General features: G+C 39.1%; 1 protein-coding gene across 1 annotated transcript in view; it reads left to right on the forward strand.

Moving 5' to 3' along the window:
* LOC126411125 (mRNA export factor Gle1) overlaps positions 1-12,048 on the forward strand; it is a 125,016-nt gene that overhangs the window by 57,846 nt on the left and 55,122 nt on the right. The window contains exon 7 of the mRNA XM_050081340.1: positions 1,137-1,543. Within this exon, the coding sequence (XP_049937297.1) occupies positions 1,137-1,543 (407 nt within the window). The remainder of the gene's footprint in view (positions 1-1,136; positions 1,544-12,048) is intronic.

Below are 12,048 nucleotides of genomic sequence, written 5' to 3' on the forward strand. Positions count from 1 at the left end.
CCATGGCCTATTCCTGAACTCGTCCTTGTGAAATCTAACAATGTTCCATCACTGGTGTTGACAAGACATTAAACTTTTTTCTTTCAGATACCTTTTTATATTTTTATGCTTCTTTTTGCAATTTCCATCTCAGCCCCTCATTTGTGAAGACTCCTTGCTGATTATTACATTTTTCTCTTATCATTCACTGCATACAGTCCATTGCATGTAACTGTTTCCACCTTCTTCATTACATTCAGCCAGAAGAGCAACATTAGTTGCTAACCCCCTTCCTCCCCTCTTCCTTCATTATCTTTTCAACAATTCTGCAATAACTGTGTTTAATGGTATGACTATTGCTTTTCATTTCTAATACCTACTTGACATGATGGTTTCTTTCTTTTTCTCCTGCTTGGTTTACACACACACACATTCTACATCCTTTTCAGTTACTGACAGAGCTGGCGTAGTGGTGAAGACAAAGGACTCGAATTTGGGAGGAATGAGGTTTAGATCCCATGTAGGTATCCAAATTTAGGTTTTCCATAGTTCCCCTAAATTGCTTAAGGCTAAAGCCAGTATTATCAGTTTGCAACGGAAATGACCAGATTTCTTCCTTAGTCCTCTCCAGTACACATTTATGCCTCATACACAATTATCTCATTGTCAGTGTGGCATTAAGCCCACATATCTCCCTTCCTTGAGTCATAATTACAAATACATCAACTGCAAAGGTAACTGTCACACAATTTAATTTGTGAAACACAACTGTTGTATGTTGCATGGTGGGGTAATATACTGACAAAGTTAGTGTCCCCATTTAATTTAGCTAGTGTGGGGTGCAGGTTTGAAACAGTGTTGTTACAAATATTGTGACACTAATGGTGGTGACAATGAGGAGATGGAATAGGGGTTCATTGTTATTTTCATTGCAGCAAACTTTGACTACATTGTGAAGTAAAAGAGTTTGAACGTTAGCTCAGTATTTTACATATTGTTTAGGACGTAAAATCATGATTATTTGCTTCCACTTATGTATCTTTACCATGAGTAGCATAGTTTGATTACGATGGTGTTACTGTAAGACAGTATAGTTTACGTGCAAAACACAGGCAAAATAAGTAAAAGCTTAGCATAAATATGCTCTTTGCTTTCAGCAAAGATCAATGATCAGTGTGACAAGAATGCTGCAGAATTAGAAGCCAAGGAGAAGTTGGAACAGCAGCAGCAGTTTCAGCAACAGCAGCAGCAGCAGCAGCAACAACAACAACAACAACAACTGCAGCAGCAGCAGCAGCAGCAGCTACAACAGCAGCATGAGCAGCTACAGCAACAGCAAAGTCAGAGACAGCAACAACAGTTGCAGCTGCAGCAGCAGCAGCAGCAGCAGCAGCAGCAAGCACAAGATACTCCATTAGATGTGACTGCAGGGATCACTGAATATGGAGACAAAGAATCAATAAATATGCACCAGACATTGATGCAGCATCTTCAGGAGCTTAAGACATCATATTCTGTTCTATTGAATGATGAAAAGCTGAAGAAATTCAAATTTGATTGTCAGGTGAGATGAAAATACAGAGTATCTTTCTCAATTACCCAAAATAATATGACATTTTCTGGAGAACCGATATGGACTCCTGCTTTTTCTATATGCTTCTTCAAACTACACTTTCCTTAAACATTTTGAAAGATTCTATGTAGGTTTTCTTAATGCCATGACTTTTCAGCAGATTGTATGAAAGTCCATGTTCATCCTTGATCAGGTGCACCATTTTTCATAACACGAGTGGGTGCGCAGCATACTTTGTACACATATAAAGAATAGCTGTTGTGTTACCAAGGTAAACATGTATGAGCAAAATTACACTTTAATCTCAATTTAATGAAATAACAGGAAAGTAAACCTACATTATATGAGTTAAAGTACTGTTTAATTGAACAATAACAAAATAAACTTTCATTATATTACTCTGCTGCCATGGACACGTGTTACTCCACAGTAATGACCCACTCAAAGCATTAAACAGCGCAGTTGCATCAGATCCCAGCCAACCACTTATTCAGTTTCTAATTATCTTTTAAATGACTGTCTCATTGTGGGACTGAGCTGCTAACTCGTAATCTGGGCCATTTTCCTGCACAAAACGTTCCCCTCCCCCCACCTGTTACTGCTTACTTGGGTGTATGACACCACTGTTTATCACTGTGTTAGCTGAAGCAGTAATGAAAGTGTACATATGGACTGGTAGTTGTAAACCAACAATGGAATAGTGAAAAACAGTTTTATTTGTAGTATGAAAGCTTTCACGACCGGATGTTGCAACAACAAAAAGAAGCGTAAATACATGGTTAAAAGAGCACAGAAGTCTTTGCCGCTTAGGAAAAACAGATAAATCGGCTGTAGCAGAACACGCTTTTCAGCCAGGAAATCATCAAGTGAAGTTTTCCGAAACAAAAATTTTATTTACGACGATGAACTATTACCCACGGCTTTGTAGAGAAGCAATTGAAATATATAAACATAGGGATAATTTCAATCGGAAAGAAGAGACCATGAAACTTAGTGATATTTGGACAGTAGCACTACAGAATTGCTAGACAGTTTTATCCGTGACGAGATTACGATCGATAGTTAAGTTTTATCTCTGACAAAGATTATCTCTGCATATCACGTGTAACTCTGGTCATGCCCACTTTCTACGATATATAAGTCGCTCTCAGACGTCCGACCCGTCAGTCGGCAAGACTCACCAGAGGAGAAACACCCCTCTGAAGATGTCCAGCGCAGCTCTGGACGAAACGTTAGGAGCTGAAGAGTTTCATGGACCACGACCTTACATCCCGGAAGGTTTACCAGAAGATAGTTTTATTTGTGATTGGCGCACTTTATACCCAGGCATACCCGCACGAGGGTTAATAAACATAAAATGCCTGTGTAACTGTTTTGGATTGACTTACTTCGGAGCAACAAATTTTTAAGCTGTTTTATTTGAAATCATCTTGGTAATCTTAAATGCATGGTATCATGACAGTGGGATTTAGTTTCCTTCTTTGGTTAAAGTAAACAGGTTCAAGTGGCTTTGAATTGTAATGGTTACTCTGAAATGAGCAGACTTGTACAGTGTAGACCAACATGGAGAGGTGCCTCAAACCAGACTTCAGGCTGAAGACAACAACTTCATTTGGCTCTAAAGTTTGACAGGATCACTAAAAATCAGCAGAATTTTTCATTTACCATTACCAGTAGTGTTGATATGTTCACAAACGCTTTAATGATATGAAAACAAAGGTTAATCTCAACTATATGAGGGTTTCACTCACACTTTTCCAGTCTCTGTGTGATCCTAATATCGTGTAGGCCTACACTACATCCACTTCACTTCATCTTATATCTTTTGGGTGAAGTATTACCATCTGCTGTTCGTTGTACACTGTGATGTGGAGGTTATGGTTACGGGCCAGTGATGGCTGGGTCACCACTTCAAATGATTTCTGGGTGGTATTAAGACTATTGGAGTTTGCTAGAACATTATACACACACATCAGTGTGCAATTTCCATATATGCTCAGAAAAAAACCTTCAAAATTTGATTATTGTTGATGACATTGTTCTTGTAACTGATACTCAATTCTGAATTCTATGTGACACTCTGATGAGGCTGCCTGAGACCCTCGGACATCAACGTGACCCTGGCTCCGACAAGGCTGTGTAAAAGCTGTTGCCTTCGTGGGCAGTTACCTAAGAACAAACATGCCTTCTACACTCCAAATTGTCATGGTATCAACAAGTATAAAAGCATTGGCAAATCAGATGCTGGACAGGATCCAATGAAACGGCTAAAGAGACTGTGTCACCAAATACAGCAATGCCATGATGCATCTTGCCAACATCTGTTTTTAATGAGACGATACAGACCAGCCGTAGTTTGCAAATGTGATGAAACTAAAGAGCTGAAAAAAAATTTCAGGCAGAAATTAAGAAAACATTTGGAAACAACCAAATATAAAACTCATAATAGCTGAAGAATAACTGAAGAACAGAGCCAAACGCCAGGTGACAAACAACACTCATATGTAAAGTGTGTCACACTGTGAACTCGAATGTGATGGAAACTAACCTAGTTTCATTTCTAATTAAGGTTATCGCAGTGTATGTCTGTCGAATTCTCCTTTTAAAGGATGCCACCACAACAAAGGAACTTATCAAGTGATGTCAGCACATAAATGCAATGTGTCAGAAAAGAGTATGCTGAAAAGTATTAGACACATTTTAGATATTGTGTTGATGGCAGTCATGGAAGACCACTTAAGATGTTGCATTGCTAATATCTCATAGTAAAGGAAGAGGTTTAAGGATTTGTAACATCCGTTAACGTCAAATGCAGTCAGCCAGAAGTAATAGCCTTGAAAATCAGAAACAGCCAGGAGGATGTTGCCTTACCAATGCAGGAAAAGGTCCATTGATCTTTGGCACCGATCTCGAAAAGACAGACCAGCAGTGAGCAGTAGACTTGGAAACCTCAGACTTAAACCACAACTGTTAGACACCATTCAAGATTCTCAACAACGCAGTTATAACCAGGTCTCTTGCCAGTTTGATCACTGTATAGAGAAACCAACATTTGGAGATTGGTGGACAATATTTTGGTTGTTTCCGTAGCAGATGCCTTGGTCACATTGTATACTACTCTAAAGAAATAAGAAAAAGATTTTGATGAAATTTACACCACAGTCAAACTGGGTGGATGTAGGCATGTGATGCAATTGAAAATGACAGCTGACTTGCAAGGTATAGCTTATCGCTGCATTCTGGTCATTGTCACCCTCCCGTACAGTCACTCTTAGCCACCATAAGGAGGCTCCAGCTGCTCTGTCAGTTGCTAAAATGAGGAAAGCTAAATGAGGTGACCGTCTGTGGAGGTGAGGCCATTGCAGATGGAAAAAGTCTTCTGTGGACAACCATTGTCAACTCTCAAAAAATCACATTGATATCATCATTGCCGACCAACCTATCCAAGAAGTAGAGCACTGCAATAAAACGGTGAAGCTGCATGACCGGTGCACATTCCCCGTTACTCACTTCACAGTCGTCGTGGAAGCACAGAGGCGGCAGCTTCTGCACTTGCCATCCAGTAGGCGTACACTCACTGATCGAAGACAAAGAGGCCAGTGGCTCTGCCATATATCTAAGGAAACATGACGTCTATACAACTCCATCATAATGTAGTGGCACTAATGGGCCCAGCAACTATCAGAATGCATTTAGATTAGAATTCCTTTTTAGCTGTCAATTTTACATGTTGTCTATGGAGAATAAGTATGCTGTTTATCTGAGATTCATCAAATGTTAGCACAGAAATTGAGTATGATTATGTATAACAAAGATTAAAGCAATAATTGAGTACTGAATTTTATTGGAGGTATGATTTAGCTGTAGAACTGTAAAATTGCATGAATGAGTTACTGATGAAGTGATGCTTGCGTTCAGTGTGCAACTAAAATTGCACTGACATTGAGACACACATGAGACAGAACAATTGAAAAAGATTTATGTTGAGGCACGTGATAACTTATTATACTTTTCAACTTTCTTTATGATTAAAAAAGAACTTCAGCCCAGCTGCACTGACCGTTATTATGAGAAAATTGAAGAAATGAACATATAGGACTTGTTACAGTTGGTAATATTAGCTGACTGACCAGAAAGAGGAAGGAAGCGTAAGGTGTAGTGGTAAGCAGAGTTGCATAAAAATACGTCATTGGCGAATGGCGTTAGCAGTTACACTACTGATATGACCTATTTCAACTGACTCCATACTTGCCCAAACTTTCTCCATACCCTCCTAATGTGCAGAAGTACTCTATGTAAGTATCCAAAGATTAGAAGGTAGCAAATAGAAACTCTTAATGTGCAAACCTTTCTCTACTGTACCATGATCCTAATGTTTCTGAATATGGATGTCTCATTGAAAATTATGCAAGTTGTTTGTGTTTGTAGTGCTACAAAATGAGTGAACAAAGTAAGAACTCGGTGGTTACTAATGTCTAACATCAACAAACTTCAAATCTAAAGCCTCCTAAAATATTTGTGGAATGCTGCTGGATGTCCAGTCATCCAAAAGTGTTTCAGAATGAACTCTTGAGTAAGCTTTCTGTTAGAAGATGGAATAGGTTTTTTTTTATCATCTGACGTGCATCTATGCAGTTACATAGAGTTCTGAAATTGAGAAATTTGGGAGGAGACACTAGGTTTGAGTACAAGAATTAATACTGCAGCACACTGGCAAAATTTTTATTGGGAAAGTGTCAAAACATGATTGGAAGAATTTTTTTCAGCTGTCTACACCAACTGCACTCATTGCACCAGTGTCTTATCCATGATTTAAAAACAAATAGTTCACATGTGTTGCTGTCCATGACTGAGGGAGACTTACAACAAACTACAGACATATAATATCCAAGGAAGGTCAAAAACAACATAAAACAATTTATTTTGAATGTGATTTGGGAGGTGAAGCCAATTTGGAATCAAAACACAGCTATTTGCCAAAATAGATGATTCCTAAGTTTTTGCTGAAGAAGATTGTGATTTGAAAGTCTTATATTGTTATCCTGAAATAATGATGATTTCAGGAGATATAACCACATAGATTTTCTCTTTGAAGATGAAGAATGTGTGGTATTTAATTTGTCACAGTGGTAAATCTTTGAAAATCAAATAAACTTTGTGATGAGATGTTTGAAGAAAGAGTTGTTCAGAAAACTGTCATGTATAAATGTAAATATTGTGTGACTAGGGCCTGCCGTCAAGTAGACCGTTCGCCGGGTGTAAGTCTTTCGATTTGACGCCATTTTGGCGACTTGCGCATCAATGGGGGTGAGATGATGATGATTAGGACAACACAACAACCAGTCCCTGAGTGGAGAAAATCTCCGACCCAGCCGGGAATTGAACCCGGGCCCTTAGGATTGACATTCTGTCGCACTGACTAGTCAGCTGCCGGGGGCGGACACTGTCATGTATAAAACAAATGTACCAAAGCTTATGAATTAAAAAATTGAAGCAATAACTGTCATTGGGTATCAAATTTGTTTATTATTCGTAACTCCTTTTATTAACAGAAGATGGATAAATGAATAATGCTCAGCTAAATATTTTTATTTGTTACACACACTCACTCTGCAGGCACATGTGGACCATTTGGATAGGCCACTCACTTGCAGGGCTCTGTCAAGCACTAATTGGTACAGATGTGTCATTTTCTATGATATCAGATGCTTATTGTCACCAACTGAAAAGATTATGTTCTGAGATTCAGTGGCCATTCCATTGAAAGGTTTTAAATGGAAAACACAACTACCTACTAGGAACCTGTTTCGTGGGACTATAATTGGAGCCACGAACCATGGCGGTCAAGTTTAGGAAAGTTCTGCGCACCTACATCAAGTGTTCTCCAACAACCAGTGAACGTTCAGTAATGTTCTAAGCAGTGTGAATGTTGTATGATATGTGAGCATTATAAGTGATCGTAGCGAGTTATGTAGTGAATTTTTATTCCATTTGTTGCAAGTTGCCATGGCTGATGGTGGTGGTGAGTGACAGATTCTACACAAGCAAGCAAGAGACGTAATTTGCAGTAAATACACTTTCATCAGGCGCAAAGCACATGCATGTGCGTACCAAAACAGTTGTTTGGAACCGGCAGCAATGGTATCCCCATACTTGTCTTGACCTGTGTGAACTGCCATCATTTATGGATCGGACTATCACTGCTAACAACAGAAAACAACCTTTTGAATTTGGCATAAAATGTTGTCATTTTATCAGAATGCAGCCTTAATGTTATCGTCGGATGGGGCATTTGCAAGCATCACTAGCAGCCAGTGACTATGAAAGATTTAAGATACTAATTGAGGTAGTTAATGCAACAAGTTGCTATCTAAAGCTATCTGCCATTGAAGGTGCACTTATCCCACTGTTATCAACAAGTTCTAATAAACAGTCTGATGCTCAGTTAATCTTCGAAACTGTAGTAGAGTGCGAAGAGAACTCTTTCAGAAAAAGAGATAGGCCAGCAAATATCATATTATCTTAATATGGGCAATGAGAGATCTGTCACCAGTTGTCAAGAACACTTGCAACTCTTTTGTAAGGATATATGAATACTGCAGATAACCAATGCTGGAAGGGCAGCTGAGTGCCTTCAATGGAGAATCTTGCTATGCTAGCATTACCAGCTATGCACCGGAGGAATCTACTATCCATCTACCTATAAGTCCCAGCATGACTGAGGAAAAATGTTGATGAGTGCTATATGTAAATTCTTGGGTGCCTTCAAGTCTGGACCAGCAACAAGGAAGATTGGCTAACACATACATATGAACAGTGTTGATCATTCCCCCAGTAGTGATACATGGTGTACTAGCTGGACGATGGATATTTCAGAAGGAAGATGATGATGTCAGACGATGACTTTCAGCAGTCAGTGTCTGTGGCCTTTCCAAAGGAGAAAAATGGAACATGAAATTTCTACGTTGTTTGCCAGTGGCTGAAGAAAATCAGTGAAAAGGATGTGAACCCATTGTCATGAATTGATGAAACGTTGGACTCTGAGAAGGGACCAAAATATTTCTTCATTGTGAATATGTGGACTGGTATCTGGGAGATCGATGTTGATGAAACTGATCAGTAAAAGACTTTTTTCATATAACGTTGTAACTTCTACGAGTGCAAAGTTATGCTGTTTTGTCTGTGCAATGCTCCTGCCACCTTCAAACACATGATACTAACGGATATTGCGGCTGAACGAAGGGAGAAACCAGTATTACTGAAGTGCATGGAAACCTTAGAGGAAAGAAGAAGCCGTTAAAGGAGAATTCAGGTTAGCAGATGAACATTATATAAAAGGAATGAAAATGCAAGGCGTTATAAATGGCTGCACATCATTACAGCCCATTTACAACTAGCCCTGTTGAAGTATGTTCAAGACACTCTGATGTGTCAGATCCAAGCTTCAGGACATTTGGAATTTGCGAAGACCCTTGATAAAATCAGAATGCAGATTGACCACATCTCTGCCAATCTGTCAGACATTATATAAGCCACTGTAGGGAACATCAGTGATGAAAGTATGTGTCTCTATTACCCTCAGGACAGCTGTAGCAATTCCTCCAGCAGGTGCTCCATTTCACCAGACTCCTGGAGAGGTTCCATAAGTCAATAAATGGATTATATTTAAAGAATAGCATTACAGAATCACTGAAGCTGTTGCAATAAAATTATAATAATTATTTACAGACAAGTAGTTTTGTTCTATTGACCATGTCCAAGACACAAAGATATACATAAAAATGCATAAGAAACATTACAAAGCAAAACATTGCAGTGAACTATTCTGTATAACAAATACTCGTAGGTCAATACTAGACAGAGTTCAAGGAAGACTCCTTGGCTTCAAATACATAATTGTTCTTAGCTGCAGCATCTGAATGAAATAGTTAAAAATAATTCTGCATAATGACATTAAAATATATTGTATTCATGTTTGGTTGTTACACCTCCAGAGTACTCTCCAAGTCTGAGAAGAACTACTCTCTGATTAAATAAGATAGACTAGCAGTTGCTTGGGCAATCAGTAAGTTCCAACCCAATTTATATGGCAGACCATTACCTTGAGTATGTGTCATACTGATACATAATGTTACAGGTTTTTGATCAGTCCCTAGTGAAACACTCAGCAGTCCATTATAATGTTAACTATACTGACGGGCTGATTCTGTACTACAAACTTACAACTAAATCAGCTGTTGCTTCTTTTCATTATGAGTACAGTGATATTGTTTACAGGTTAACATATCCAAAGTCATGTAGCTAACTGATAGTATCTCGGAGGTACTTAACTTAAAACATCTATGTTATGGATGATGTAAAAGAATACTGATAAAATAAGAGGAAACGTGTACAATGTCAAGTGTAAAACAGCCCTTCAAAGCATATTATTCTTGTGTGTTTGGATACAGTGTGATTGCCTCATAATATATGTTTTACATACAACAATTGAGTTTCCATGGAATCACAATATAAAGCTTTGGTATTTCATTCATGTAGTACAAAACTGCCAAGATTATATCACATTTTCAAGAATTAACTAAGCTAAAAACATGTTACATATTGGCAGCCTAGTTAAAAGCATTTGGATATTGCACAGTTTCATAAAAATTTGTACAGACTAAAGCAGGGCTTCCCAACTTTTTCAGCTGGTGGACCCTTAGTCAGTCAAGAGCACAGTAACTTTAAATTTCAGAGTGAAACCCATGGGAACTCAAAAATGGCCCTGAACACTATGGGACTTAACTTCTGAGGTCATCTGTTCCCTAGAACTTAGAACTACTTAAACCTAACTAACCTAAGGACATCACACACATCCATACCCGAGGCAGGATTCGACCATAGAAGTCGCGTGGTTCCGGACTGAAGTGCCTAGAACCGCTCGGCCACTGTGGCCGGCCCATGGGAACTGAAAGCTTCTTAATGCAAGTGCCATGTTCCCAATGACCCCCTCCCCCCGAAAAATTAATAGTCTTTGGTTTAGAAATGAATGAAAACAACTTGAAATTAACGATCCAATTTGAATTCCCACTGTATCCAGGCACTTACTAATGGAATTATTCCCTTTGTTTAACACACCATAGCCTGATTAAATTTACTTGGTAATAGACATTTCACACATTGGAGCTGCCTTCCTCCAAGAGCAATCAACGTCACGTCCAAACTGTTAGCTGTTGACAAGCTGCTGCTTGTGGTCTGTTCACTTCCGCTGTTTGACTACTGTTGTGCAAGGAGAATGCATATTTCGTAACAGGTGTGTGTGTGTGTGTGTGTGTGTGTGTGTGTGTGGTTTATCGTGAAATCTGAAGAAAAATGTTCAAATGTATGTAAAGTCTATGGGACTTAACTGCTGAGGTCATCAGTCCCTAGTCTTACACACTATTAACCTAAGTTTAACTACTGCTAAGGACAACACACACACACACACACACACACACACACACACACACACACACACACACACACACACACCCCGGAGGGAGGACTCGAACCTCCGGCGGGAGCGGCCGCGCAATCCACGACGACATGGCAGCCCAGACTGCGCGGCCATTCTGCGCGGCTGTGAAGAAAAGAGGCAGAGCCATGATTCAGGATAAAAACACATCATGAAAGAAAAGAGGCCAAGGAATTGCCTTTAAAGGACTATTGTGACATCTGTTGTGCAATGTGTGGGAATACATTCACCCAGTTTACATGCGTTTCCAAACCGGATTTTGTAAGCCGATGTCCCAGTTCCGCTTTTGGTTGGTCAAGTAAACGCTTCAAAATCGATTCTGCAAATCTGCTTTTATAAAGCTGTTTTCCAGTTCCACAATAGATTTTCGTGCCCATGTAAACAGCTTGGAAAGTCTAGTTATTTTTACGTCTTTGCGTATCTACTGAACGGCAGCTGTCAGTCCATAGCCGGCAGCTAGCAGGCGCCGTTGCAACAGTGTACTGTCAGTCGGTAGCTGGCAACTGGCAGGTGGCGTGGCAACAATTTAGCCACAGTTGACAACTGCAACTATTACTTGGGCACTATATCGTGGCAGTCAGCCTCGACTGTATACAAATTAGGAAAATAAACAAACAGACTCTCTTATTTCTATATAAGAAGACAAAGCATTTCACAGAACATAAGACTTTTTTCTCAAAGGAAACAATTCCAGCAGAGGAAGTTTACCTTTTAAAAGGTGGCACATGAAAAGTCTTCCTTTGTTTACACTCGCAGCCAGCTGCCACAATATCGTGTCAGAGTAATAGCTAGTAATTGTAATTGAAGTATAGGCAGGCCATATTTTTAACTGAGAGGACGGAATATATTATAAAGAAAAGAAATTATCTTTAGAGATCATTTTAATTTTCGTGACAAAAATATCAATGCAAACAGAATTCAGTTAATAATTATTTTGTAAACGATAGAAGACAGAAACAAAATTCCTACAGAGTTATAGTTCAGGTACGTTCACTGAGCATCT

Source organism: Schistocerca serialis, chromosome 1 (genome assembly GCF_023864345.2).
Source record: "Schistocerca serialis cubense isolate TAMUIC-IGC-003099 chromosome 1, iqSchSeri2.2, whole genome shotgun sequence".
NCBI classification, from domain to species: Eukaryota; Metazoa; Arthropoda; class Insecta; order Orthoptera; family Acrididae; genus Schistocerca; species Schistocerca serialis.